This window comes from Anastrepha obliqua, chromosome 4 (assembly GCF_027943255.1).
Source record: "Anastrepha obliqua isolate idAnaObli1 chromosome 4, idAnaObli1_1.0, whole genome shotgun sequence".
In the NCBI taxonomy this organism is placed as follows: Eukaryota; Metazoa; Arthropoda; class Insecta; order Diptera; family Tephritidae; genus Anastrepha; species Anastrepha obliqua.
In genome coordinates, this window is record NC_072895.1 from 38,042,860 (window position 1) to 38,057,288 (window position 14,429).

Below are 14,429 nucleotides of genomic sequence, written 5' to 3' on the forward strand. Positions count from 1 at the left end.
CACCATGGACTTGAGTTTCCAACTAGTTTTAGCAAATCAGTTCAGTGAAACGTAATATCGAATATCGTGAATTATTTGATCGTTTAATTGAATTTTTTCTTTCAATTTAATTTTAGTGTATGTCGATCGGGGGTTTATTAAAAAACTGTTTAACGATTAACAGCCAGCCCTAAGGTTCGTTGCATCCATATGTGCATTAAATGGCGCCCACCTGTTTAAATGCCTTATGGGTTATTGTGAAAAACAGTTCTCGAGATGATATCGAACGATGTGCATTGAAATTGTTTAGAATGAAGAGCTGCATTGGTAAACGTTGACGTAGTTTTAAAAATAGACACTAAAGGAGGACCTGTAATATATGTAAATTCATTGCATTGTGCGCCTTTGTCTTAGCGGTAATGTTTTCTCTCGCGATTAAAAAATAATTCGGTCAGTGGATTTTCATACGAAAGAAGACATTTCGAAGAATATATTAGCGAAATTCAGTAACGAAAAACCAATAAAGTGGAACTGAAAATTTCGTGAACAATGTTTTACGATTATTTTCTTGGGCTTTTAATTTAAATTTAAATTAAGAAGTGTGTCCCGCAAAGCTTTATTATGCAACATCTCTTTATAGAAGCATACAATTCTTAATTGTTCTGTAACTAATGTCTTTGGAAATATAAAAATTGATTAAAAATTTCAAGAAGTGCCGCAGTTTTAAAAAAATTCTGCGAAAATGGAGAGCGTGAGTATTTAAAATTAAACCTGTAAAATACAAGGTAGTTTTTCTTTTACCTATTTAACTAAAATACATGATTGGTTAGATTTCTATTTAAAGTTGTGCTAATACAAACCTTTAATAACAAGGAAAATTTTGTGAATGTTAAAGGACAAATTAAAAAATGTGTAAGCGAATTTAAACATTTATTTTTTTCTTTCGACTTTTTGCGACATTGTGGGCAATATATTTATTTGCTTAAGCTCCAAAGATAGCTACTGCAAAATCTCAGTCAAGCGGAAATAAAAACAAACACATTTGGGCTTTGATTTTTGTTTTTGTCAAGATATTTCATCTGTTCTAAAGGAATAATTTAAATTTAGCTGATGCTGATTATAAAAAAGATGTGATGCAGAAGGAAATCAAATTAGTATACGTAGAGAATTTATTTTGAGCGTTCAGTAATTAAATATAATGTAAATGTGTATAATAAATATATTTATTTACGCAGCAAATAATTTTTTCTGAGCAGGTGCAACATAGATGTATGTATGTATATAATATAATATATGAAAACATTTTTTTTAAAACCTGACGTTTTTACTAGAAAAAACAAAAATTAAATAAAAACATCTAAGCGTTTACTCCAAAGTCATAGCAAGTGATAGTTGTAGTGTCAAGTCTAAACTTTGCACCACCGATACATTCAAATTCGATGAAAGCGGATCAAAGAAAGTGGGGCATTAATAGTTGATTCAAAGTGGAAGTTGCAGCGATGCAGGCTTTATGAACACCTAGGACGTATCTGCTTGCATTTTAGATATATATACATACATATGTATGAGCGTATATTCGGGACAAGTACAATTGCTACAATCTCCAATATCCGAAACCTAATTGTGTGAGGATCACGAACTTTTCTTTGCAGATATACTAATATTATTCACTCATTCTCACTATACAGTTGAATATGCATACTTTAGAACCAACGTCAATCTTGCTGTCAGTTGCTAGCAACCTTTGTTTCGTAGATAATGAGATATTAAAGTTGAAATTTGACCTTGATACTTCTTGATTTCGAGTCCTTATGATTGTCGGCCACTCACCATTTCTGTGCTGGTGCGCGTGATTTGCCCCGTGTCTTCAAATTCCAGGCTTTGCTGCATTTGTACCTCCATATTTTCCAAGGCGAATCTATTCAAAGTGGTAGCATTCGAGCAACAACAACATTTTGTAAATTATAACTGTCAAGGGAAAGATAATAGAGTAATGGAATGAATGACAAATAGATAAAATTTCTTTGTCGCGTATTTACAACACAACAAGAATTTTCCGTCCTTTCGTTTTACTGACATTTCTTAATTAAAGGCGAATGGAAGAAGAGGAAATCAACTACTCTATTTACATCTCCTTCTATAGACGCGCCTTTATATTTTCAATTAATATAACAAGGCGGTAGACGCTTCACTACGAAATATAAAAAAAAACATATCCTTAGAAAAGCATTCTCGAGGTTGTTAAACAACTAAATTCTGTGATTTGATTAGCAATTTTTTTTTCAATAGAGAACTAAAATTTTATTGAGAATATCTTAGCCAAAAATATGAATTTATTTCATAATTTTTTACTCACCCGAATTCAAATCCGTTTTTGGAGTTCTATGGTGTCATCTTCCGAAATGGTACGAGGTTGCTATTTATATTTCTGGTCTAATAATGAAAAAATCAATATTGCTGGTTGAAAAGGTTTTTATTTTTTTTTTTTTTTTCAAAATATTCTCCATGATGATCAATACATTTTTGCATTCGTTTGAACCAATTTTCGAAGCACTTTATCCAGTCGCGTTTCCAAGGGGCTTTTTTTTACCACAAAGTGATCATGCAATATCTTATTGACGCTCGTCATATTAATACCCAAGGATGCCTCAATCTCGCAAAATGTGACATGACGGTCTTGCTTGATCATTTCCCACACAGTATTGACATTTTCTGGCACAACAGCTAATTTTGGACGACCGTCATGGATTTCGTCGGTGAGCGAAAAGTGACCACGAGCAAATGCATTGCATCAGTGTTTTTTGGTGCTAAAGGCTGGTAGTGCAGTGTAATGAATTTTCTTCATCAATGCATTCTTGTCTTGTTAATCTCGGCGAAAATTGTTAAAAATAATTACACGAAAATGTTCACGGTTAATTCCATTTTTTTGCCGAGATGAAATTTTAAGGTCACCCATCAAAACGTTCTGTGCGCGTTGATGGCAAAAACGTCAAACAAATGTCAAAGACGTATTATTGCACCAGATGGTCATCAGCTACATATGTATGTACTTTCGTCGATAGCTATGTCAACGATTATAGTATCGTTGTGTATATGTACACCCTCACAAATGCCTTTTATTTGTATGTTGCATTTACGTTTTTCTGTGTTGATGTCTTTAGCCTCTGACTTGCGAATGTGTCTCTGCATATATCTGCAATGATTTTGTAGCCCCAGTGCGTCGTAGGTTTGTTGCATTTTTACCGTAATCTCCGGCGATAGAACAAACTTTGATGCCCGTTGTACACGAATGACGTTTCTTGTCCTAATCTTGTTTCACTAATTGCTTCAATTGTGGTTCGCATACTCATCTAAAATATAAGAAATTGTCTTCATTTGCGTTTCTCAATTGTTTCATTATGGCGAATTTCATTGCAGCAATGCAATGTTTCGGACCTGCTCTTACGTATCGTACAAAGCTCGCAGTGTTTCGGACCTGCTCTTACGTATCGTATAACAGCAACGATGCTAACTTACGTGGTTGTGGTCCATCTGCAAATATTCCGCGATAATGACGCCACCTCAATAGATTTGTCGGCCGCATTGGTATTGGGAATATTCATTCTGTCGGAGTTTCCAAATGCGCTCAACCGTTGAATCATTAGATTATTATTAAATATTTAGTATTGAATGTATCATTTAATGCCCTCTTCATGGTTAAGTAACGATTGCAGCCGCGGTTTTTAATAGAATTTCAGGTATTTTTCGTATATTACGTCTATTTCTTCCTTAATACTTAGTAGCAAGCCCAAACAGCTCGCGCTGCGTTCGATCGCAGATTGGTCCTTAGGGAGCGTATTTTCTTTTGGCAGTTTGGCATTTCTAGTCGTTTCAGTGGTTCTTTAAAGTCGCTGAAATCCTATTTCTCCTTCAAGAGCTAGAAATATGGCTCCAATGCTCTGGCATACTGGTTTGATGAGCAGTGTTCTCCCAGGGCTGAAATCAGAAAGGCGTAGTCTGCTGGTTACCAAAAATTCCACACCGGATTTATGCGTTTTTGCATAACAGCTGTAGCAGACGTCAATGGTATTTAATGGTATTTTCGCCTTGCCCCATCCATTGCATCTCTTCAGTGACAGCTTTTACTTTGGACATCACCCAACTGCGTAGAGGCCTCTTTCCTACTAAGGGTCTGTACATTCCTCAAATATGTTCCTAAAAAAATTTGCCATAATTGTCACCCAAAGTAGGGGGAACCTTTTTTTGGAAGGTTGTTTTTTCTCCAACGGTTCCCAAACGCACAGCAGGTATTGAAATTTCATATACACATTTATATAACGGGCCGCATCTTCTGTTAGGCAAAGGTTGTTTACTTTAGTGGATCTTACATTGAATACGTCGGAGCAGCTCCACATAAGCTCCCTATCTGTCTCCCCGGAGCTATCGTTCCACACGGGTTTATTTCTGCATCTCATACATAGGTTGATCGTGTTGTCCACTCACGTGGACGCAAAAGTCGGTGCGGATGCGAGAACGCGCAACATATGATTGGTCATGTTAGAAGTACAGATTATTTAGATCCAACACTCTAATGGGCATTGTTTGACCTTATGCTATTGATAGTCATTGCAAATTGGAAAGTGAAATGGCGTTTAAATGCGATGAGCGAATATGAAATTTGCAGGATAGATTATTGAAACTTGCCGTTCAAAATGGTAGATTCAACACCATTGCCCAAGATGTTTTTTTGCGATCAAATGTGGGTATGTATTCAAAATCCGAAAGCAAAATGAACGACACCGAATTGAACGACGCCTCATTTGATATTTCATATCGATTAGTGTAATTAGTAAGAAAATCAAGGAATGCCCTTTCAAGACTGTGTGCGAGAGCAGCGGCAAGAGATATATTGATTAAATTAAAAATGAGTATACATTTTGGGAGATCGAATGCTAAAATAGCTGAGGCGATTTCTTCACAAGCAATTCCCGTATGAAGCTTATTAGCTTTGGCAAAATATTGTACATACTATTTTATATTGATAAATTGGTCAAAGTATTTTGAATACTTTCGCAAATTTTTCTGAAAGCGGATTTATTTGTAGGCTTGATTATAATAAAAAATATATATAAAAGTAAAAAATAATCGCAAATATATACATAAATGTTGAACATTTTGGAAAGAGTTGTTTAAAAAGATTATCTCCGGTTCCTTTTCACATTTAAACTTAATTTTTTTATTTTCATGATGAAATATACTAAAAAAATCGTTTTAGTTAAAAATGTCCGCCACATTTTTTTTTTTGTCAATTTTGAAACCCTTCTAGATTTGTTTTTTTATTTTGTTTTGTTAATAGTTGGAACAATGCTCAGTAATCCCTAAAGTTTCATAATGGCATTCCCATAACTTTTGGAATTATATTAAAATACGTACAACGAACCCGCGAAAAATATTGCGTTACAATTAAAACAGCAGCGTTTTTTTGCCGGCCACTTTTGAATATGTGATTGCTGATACACTCACATTTTGGTATTTATTGCGTATAAAAAACTACGCCAAATAGTGAAAAGAGGTGGTTGGAATTAATGCTGCAATCGAACGAATAATAAAATCTAATAACACCCACTGATCGAGATTCGACCAACTGAAATTAAATTAAGCTAAAGTAGATTGACATACCTAATTGTTTTCTTTTTATTTTTAGCGTCAAATTGTATTTTTACAAAACTATCTTCTGCATGTGCAATGAATCAACTGCACATTGTTAAACGCAAAATATCTAAGTATATGTATAGACCGCGAGATACGCGACTATATACCGCAGCATTTGTACTTGAAATACATATATAAGCAAACAAGTGGGAATTAATTTTCACACATTTAGTGGACGTTTAATAAATTTGAAACGAAGCATGAAATTGTTTGTCCACATGGTGAAAAGAATTCAGAAGGTGTGGCCAATATCAGACTGTTAACCGGCTCCCGGCTAATTCGAAAGAATCAGCTGATTGGCTGACGTAACCGGGGTAATGGCAGCGATTGCTTCAGCGGTTGCTCTTCAACTATGGTCAAAAAGCAAATTATGAGGGGAGCTTTGGCTGTCACATCACTTGAGGATTCGGCAGCCGAATTCTCCATGATAATTTCACATGTATTCACACACTCGTCCAATCAGTCGCTGTTGAGACGGCAACGAAGTGGTTTTGGTTAATTTTTTTCGTATATCATCTACACAATCTCAGTTTTTTGTAAACACATCCCAAGTGACGTCAGCCCATCAGCTGATTCTGCCAAATTCGCTCAGAGTCGAATAACGGTCTGTTAAAGAGCACACTTCTAAACATCTTTTCATTATGTAATTAGGAAACCAATATGACAAGAACGACGAGCTGATGTATGTGGATTTATTCAGGGTATTTGTGCTTTGCGGCCGTAACCGAATGGGTTGGTGCGTGACTACCATTCGGAATTCAGAGAGAATGTAGGTACGAATCTTGGTGAAACACTAAAACGAAGAAAACGTTTTTTCTAATAGCGGTCGCCCCTTGGAAGGCAATGGCAAACCTCCGAGCGTATTTCTGCCATGAAAAAGCTCCTCATCTACCGTACGGAGTCGGCTTGAAACTGGGACCTGCAGTTTTTGTGAAAAAAAAAACATCAAGACTCACGCCACAACTCGGAGGAGGAGATCCGCTAAACACCCAAAACATCCAATTATATATGTACATATATGTATATGTATAAATAGTTTCATTTATTGCATAATTATCGAGCTAGAATGAAACAAACGTCCTTATCCCATACAAGGGTACGGATTTATCTGGAATTTTAATTCAGAATATTATTTCTTGAATTCTCCCACTTTAGGGTGAATAACCAATTTGTGTACAATAGATAATTAATATAAAGAATTTATTCCAAGTACACTGACAATTACGAAATCCCAGCAGTAGATTCAATAACTTAACACTAAATTACATTTGAGTTGTAGGCCATGGCAGCTAGTACTCGTTCTAGTATTAGTTTTAGTATTATATATTTATTCTAATAAATAAATAAATACATTTGAATTTAACGTAATATTTTTCTTTTTATAGGTTGACAATATTTTAGTCATAAATCAAGAATTTTCTGCGGATTCACCTGATTCTATAACATTATCGAGAGGGGATCTAGTAGAAGTTTTAAAGACAAGTGAGAGTAAACCATTTCCAAAGTAAGTAAAAAGAAGTTTTTAAATTTTAAACTTAAGTAACATAAATATGATGAATTGCAGAGGAAAATTGCGTGACTTGAAGCCTGAGCTTAATTCGAGGTATAAGAGCATTTTTTGTAAACGTTTTTTTTTTTTTATGTTAAACAACATTTTTTTATAGATGGTATGTGAGATTATTTGGATCAAACGAGAATGGCAAAGAAGGCTGGATTCCAACCAACATAATAGATTTTTCCAATGACTCTGTATCTATATTTGGAAATAAAGGAGATGATCCTGCTTTTCGAAGAATGTAAGTCGGCTAGAAATTTAGAACTAAAACATAGTTTGCAATAACAATACATGTAAGACCTTCTTTTTGCTTATAATACGTTCACATATGTATTAATCACCTATAAATCCACCAAATTAATCTACCCGTTCATATATGGCAGATTACCTGCGAAATTGACAATCAGCTGTCCATACTGCTTTGAGAGGTTTTTCTTCATAGAAATTATTTTTGTGGAATATTTCGGTGTTTTTGGTGTCTTTAATTATTATTAACGATATTAAGAAAATACAAGGAGAAGAATTAGCTAATTTAATTGCGCAATGGGATGCTAATAATAAGCAGTTGGAGGACGCATGCGACGCCAAAAATTATGGCAGCAATGCGCATGGGATATTTTATATTAAATTTTATAATAAGTAATAAGAGGACAAAACGTTTATGGACAACGCTTTTTTCTGTAAAATGAATCCATAATTAATAATATTTAACAAAAATTTGATTAGGATTATGTTTACAGACCTGTTTTCTTTGCCGGCATCCTTTTCATTTAGTTTTTATTTCGATGTTTCTCTTTACATTTGTAATAATAATTATCGATAACACAGAAAACACAGGGTTGTATGTCAAAAAGTATCGTTATTATCTAGGATTATTTTATAATCTGAGATTTTGGGAGAGAAATTTTGTATGGGAAATCGCGCTTTTTAATTACGGATTTCGAGTTAAGCGCGAAAAAGTAGATCATCTACTTATATGTGAACGTATTATTACGGACATTTGTTTGGTGAACATGAAATGTGTTTGCTATGTTTGGTGGTGTGGGTTGGTTTGATACAGAATTGCATTCTGGTAAAATGAAATTTAGTTTGAGTAATATTTTTCTTTCTATTGGCAATACTAATTGAAGTACGTATGTGACTAGTATATAAGTTACAAAAAGCGTTACAAATGGGTAATGAAATATGTCCACGGTAAACGAGTATTACAAAAGAGTTATAAGCCGTAATATTTATAGAAACATTGCTGGAGCTTCGAAACCGTAGATGTGTTAGATCACGATACTTACTTTGATGTCTTTTGGATTACGATAATGTCAATAATTTTAATAATAAACACTACATCTTACGCCTGTTTGGCCAGACAAATTTTGTTCCCTGCGAGAGTTGACGAGCTCTCTCACGTTCCCACCACAATCGGTTCTACGTTACCGGAACGACCCGGATTTATATCCATTCAGGGATTGTCACTCCAGCAGCTTTCCCCGTACACGTATTGGAAATGAATATGCTGCTACAACAACAACAACAACAACGAATTATCTTTATTCGTTTTTGGCGCAAAAAAAATTGCACGGTGTTCTCCAAACAAAATTTTAGTACAACAACGCATAAAAATAAAAAAAAAAATAAATAATTGGCGCGTACACTTCTGTTAGGTGTTTGGCCGAGCTCCTCCTCCTATTTGTGGTGTGCGTCTTGATGTTGTTCCACAAATGGAGGGACCTACAGTTTCAAGCCGACTCCGAACGGCAGACATACAACAACGCATGGTGAATGTAATTCAGAAGGTGTGACCAAGATCAGACCGTTAACTGGTTCTCAGTGAACTTGAAAGATTCAACGGGGTGAGGACAACAATTTCTTTACGAAAAAACTGCGAATGTGTTGGTGATACACGAAAAAAAGCAACGTAGCCATCGCTGATTGGACGAGTGTGTAAATAGTGTGAAATGAAGGTGCAGAACTCGGCTGCCGAGTACCCGGTGAACATAGCAGATTGGCCAAACCTGCCAACGGCCTAAATAATAAGAACTGTAGCGGACATTGAAACCCAGAAACTCTAAAATCAACATAACTTTTATTGTATTTTACACAACTGAAATTTAATTCGAAATTAATTTTAATATGGGATACACTATGTATTATATTGGTGGAAAAAGAAATCCATTATTTTTTATTTTGAGCAAATGGTTTAAAACTGTTTTAAGGGCGATGCTACGACTGACTACTAACATGCCGATGCTTCGATTATTTCTGTGATTTTATCGAAATTTTCTACGACGGGCCTGCCTATGCGAGGCACATCTTTAACATGACAACTGTCTGAACGGAGGCGTCGAATTCAAAATTGCACGTAATTCGCTTTTACAGTATCGGCACGATAAATATAATTCACAATTTCAGCGGCATGGCTGGCATTTTCGCCTTTATCAAAGAAAAGCTTTGAAATGTACCGAATATTCTCTTTGTTGACTTCCATGGTTAAGACTCTGTAACTCAAAACTGAATGGGACAAACAAAAATCAGCAAAATACTTATTTTAGTGTGAAATGTCACCTTGACAACCAGTAAAAACTTAAATTGTTTGATCGATACTTAACGAGATATCGATCACTACAGCCATCTACCGAGAAAATTATGGATTTCTTTTTCTGCAAATTTTTTATTATATTACTAATTTTGCAATTTGCTTAAACGTTAGGAAATTTATATTGATGTAAAATATAATTTAATTATATTTATGTTCGTATACATATTTAAATTGTTAATGTATATACGAGTACGATTGAACGAGTAATTTTTCAATTGCAATTTGTATTATTTTTTTTGTTTTAGAGCTACCGTTAGAGAACTCATTGAAACGGAAGAAGAGTTCGGCAGAGACTTACAGAACATAGTAGATCGATACATTAAACCTTCTGACAAAGCTTCTGTTCCACGAATTGTTCGCGATAGCAAGGACATTATTTTTTCAAATTTTCAACAAATTGCAGAATTTCATAACTTGTAAGAAAATATGAATATAGAAAGTTCGTAAATAACCTTGAGTCTTTTCAGAGTTTTGCTAGAGGGACTTAAATATTATTCAGAGCAACCGAACATGATAGCAAAAACTTTCCTTAGACTTGAGAGAGATTTCGACAAACATGTTAAATATTGTGAAACTGAACCTATCGCCCAGGCATTTCTCGCAGAAAACAAAGAAGCAAACGAATATTTCCAGGTAACTTTAAAGAAAACGATGTTTCATCACAATTCATCAGATTATGTTGGATTGTTCACAGTTCGTTACAAAATGTGCCCCAAAATTGTTACGTCTATGTTTTGTGACTTTTTAGAATGTGTTATTTTTTCCATACAATGCTTAAATATGATGCCGACAGTTTTTTTACCACATAAGTTGACGTCCATTAACGAATCTAGCGCATTTTGCAAACTTAATCGCTTCAAAAGTTCTGTCTTTCTGCTTCTAAATATTTGGACTTTTAATTTCACAATGGAAAGTTAATATTTTGGACGTCTCGATTTTAATTAGACACAAATTGGTATTGTCAACATTACAAAGTGTTAATATCAACAACTTATATAAAAAATAAGTGACCGAATTGTATTAGGTGCGCAACTAAGTTTACGCTGTTTGTCAATAGATGACGCCAGCAGTGTGTGCTTGTCGATTCTAATTAACATAACCTAAACATCATAAACCAAGCTTAGACATATGGTAAACAAACTGCTACGACACATTAGTGATTTTGTTTTGGTTTTGTGAAAATGTCTGATTTTGTGCCGAATAATCGTCATTTGCGGAAGTGTTGATTTTCCTCTTTCATTCGAAAAAAAAAACGGCGACTGAAGCGCATCGAGAGTTTTTGTAGCTGTGTTTATAGAGATGCTGCTTTAAGTGAAACAACGTGCCGAGATTGGTTCCGTCGCTTCAAAGACGCTGATTTTAATGTTGACGACCGTCCGCGTGAAGGAAGACCAAAAACCTTCGAAGACGCTGAATTGGAGGCATTGCTCAATGAGGATCCGTGTTAAACGCAAGAAGAGCTTGCTTCAGTAATAGGAGTTACCCGCCAATCCATTTCCAAGCGATTGCAAGCTTTGGGAATGATTCAGAAACAGGGAACTTGAGTTCCTTATGAGTTAAAACCAAGGGATGTTGAACGTCGTTTTTTCGCATCGTGACGGGTGATAAAAAATGGATTCATTACAGGAATCTAAAGAAAAGAAAGACATAGGGACTGTCCGGTCATCCTTCTTCGTTGTCGCATCGGCCGAATATTCACGCTGCGAAGGTTATGCTATGTATTTGGTGGGGCCAAGATGGTGTTATTTATTATGAACTGTTAAAGCCAAGTGAAACCATCACTGGAGATCGATATCGATGTGATTGAGTTGAACACTGCGCGAGAAGCGTCCGTTGAACCCTCCAAACGCAACATTTTTTAAGAGGGCTTTTTCATGGCAGAAATACACTTGGAGGCTTGCCATTGCCCACCGAGGGGCGATGGTGTTTTATGCACGGAAATTCGAACCTATGTACTTCCGAATCAATTCAATGTTAAACATGTAGGAAAATAATACAAAATTAAGAAACAATTTACTTTTGCTCGATATGACCACCTTTTGCCTTGACTATAGCCTTGAGACGGTTCAGAAACGAATCGCAAGCTGCCCGAACGTGACTTGCAGGTATTTTGTCCCACTCGCGGACAATGCTTTTTTTCAGCGCCTCGAGACTGGTGAATCTTTTGGTTTGGACCTTGCTCTCCAAAATGACCCAAAGAAAATAATATATCGGATTCGCGTCTGGTGAATTTGAGTTTTGGAGTTCAGTTTTTAACAAATACTCATTTGATGCTGAGTAACCTTCTCAACTCAAATTTGTAAGAGTGTCCACATCCTATAGTAGACAGAACCTTGTCATTCCCATTTGGCCGGAAGGAAATTGAAATCGGTTGTAAAAAATGATTGAACCAGATGCGTGATATTACATATGTTATATACAAGTATAGTAGTCAAACAGCTTTTTGCCCAGTAGTAAATTTTGGCGTTTAAGTAGAGCTTTTTGAATAGTCATAGCCTAAACTCCAACCCTGTGGATTTATATTAAAAGTCCAATTTGAAAATGACGAATGAGGGGAATTAAACGGAAAAGTAGATACACTGTCAAACTACTTAGTAAAATTCGAATACAAGCCTGTGCAATTACGGTCGGTTCATCTAGTTCATCTCCCAGGAAAGCTCTCAATGCACTGACACATGTAATTTCGGTAGATCTCCATATCAAGAGGATAGCTACCATAAGTGCATTTACGTTAAATGAAGCGAGGCGCTGGAAGGAAAAATTTATGTTCATGCCATTCTGTTATTGCGACAAACTCAGACCACCTCAGGGGGGACTGCTTACATCATCCCAACGGTGGCATGCAATAGGAATTGTACCACTCTCTTTTCATCTCGGGAGGAATGGAGTAAACAACTTCGACACAACAGTCTAGTCAGATGATTCAAATGTGGTGTTAGAGATGGTATACATATACTCGTACTCTCATATACTTGTCTTCCCAATACCTGCAGTATCTTCCAGGCTGAAGTACTGGCAATAGGGGAAGCTTGTAGGCTACTAATTGCAGACTTATCTTTTAAGTGCAACATCGCTATTCTTTCGGATTGCCAAGTTGCCATTCAGGCACTGAATTCAGTTACGAAAACCTCTAAATTGGTGAAACAAAGCAGAAATAGCCTATACCACCTTGAGTGTAAATCATAAAGTTACCTTAATCTGGATCCTGGGACATCGGAACACTGAAGGAAACGAAAAAGCGGACGAACTGGCAAGATTAGGATTTGCCATGAATAACATTCTTACATAATCGTTACTCACACCACTGGATGCAATCAAGAATGCCATTTACTTAGAATACCTACAAATCGCGGAATGCCTCTACATCTGCATCAACATGTGGACCAGACAATATGCAAAGTTAGCAGAACAAAGGGATGCCTGCAGACTCACTGCGGTGATAACTGGCTTCTAGTCTATCGGGGAACAAGCAGCCAAAATGGGCATATAACACACACACTGTCATTTCTTCTGAGAATGTCTTGCCTTATGAAAGGAGAGAGTGTCAGCCCTGGTTTGCTCGAGCGTCTGGAGTATCTCGAACAAGTGTCTGGCTCAGACGTCAACAACCTAATAAGATTCTTAAGCCGAGACTGGATATAGATATAATAACCATTAAACAAGTTGGTTGCGTGGTTGTGGCAACAAAGTGGTGCGGAAGCGCTAGTTGGATTCTGGATGAATCACCACACCAATTTGCCATTTTACTTACATAACCTCGTTTATTTATATTTAGATGTAAGTAATGTAATGTATTTTGTGAACAGGGGGTGGAAGTGGTTTATTTATTAAATGTAATGGTCCTGTAGGTATTAGGTTAAGTTAGCCAAATTGCTTGCCTACGACAAGACACTCGGTGGCCCTAATACCCATTGTGATACATATATATATATATATATATATATTATATATTATATAATTGGCGTATACACCCTTTCTGGGTGTTTGGCCGAGCTCCTCCACCTATTTGTGGCGTGCGTCTTGATGTTGTTCTACAAATGGAGGGACCTACAGTTTTAAGCCGACTCCGAACGGCAGATATATTTATGATGAGCTTTTTTATGGCAGAAATACATTCGGAGGTTTGTCATTGCCTGCCGAGGGGCGACCACTATTAGAAAAATGTTTTCTTAATTCAAGTGTTTTACCGAGATTCGAACCTACGTTCTCTCTGTGAATTCCGAATGGCAATCACGCACCAACCCATTCGGCTACGGCGGCCGCTTATATTATATTGTACTTATATCTTTTTAAGACGGTAACTTGTCTCTCCAGTGAGATATTTTGAAAATTTCCCAGGCCTTGAAAGAAATAATCGCCACAACATTTGGCACGGCTTCTTTGAAGTGCAGGACATTCACGGAGAAGGTAAATTTTTTCTTCATCTTCACAACTCCCGCAGAAGTTATTGTGAGGTACACCGCTTCTACTGGCTAGCGAGCCAATAGTGCAGTGACCCGTTATAACACCTGTGAGGACGCCGGTGGTTGATCTGTTGAATCCAAGTAGACACTTTTTCCTTTTAAGTTTCAGTTTTGGCCAGAGTGCTTTGGAGACCTTGCAGTTAATAGT

General features: G+C 36.2%; 1 protein-coding gene across 2 annotated transcripts in view; it reads left to right on the forward strand.

The window, feature by feature from the left end:
• Window positions 1–256: 256 nt before the first annotated feature.
• LOC129243739 (obscurin) overlaps window positions 257–14,429 on the forward strand; it is a 98,324-nt gene continuing 84,151 nt past the window's right edge. Inside the window, exons 1-6 of one of the 2 annotated variants that reach the window (XM_054880996.1) lie at window positions 257–730; window positions 7,056–7,174; window positions 7,235–7,273; window positions 7,335–7,466; window positions 10,064–10,234; window positions 10,286–10,451. In XM_054880996.1, the coding sequence (XP_054736971.1) occupies window positions 722–730; window positions 7,056–7,174; window positions 7,235–7,273; window positions 7,335–7,466; window positions 10,064–10,234; window positions 10,286–10,451 (636 nt within the window). In that variant the 5' untranslated portion in view covers window positions 257–721. Of the gene's footprint in view, window positions 731–7,055; window positions 7,175–7,234; window positions 7,274–7,334; window positions 7,467–10,063; window positions 10,235–10,285; window positions 10,452–14,429 lie in introns of those variants that run through there. The other variant, XM_054880997.1, reaches the window with a different exon arrangement.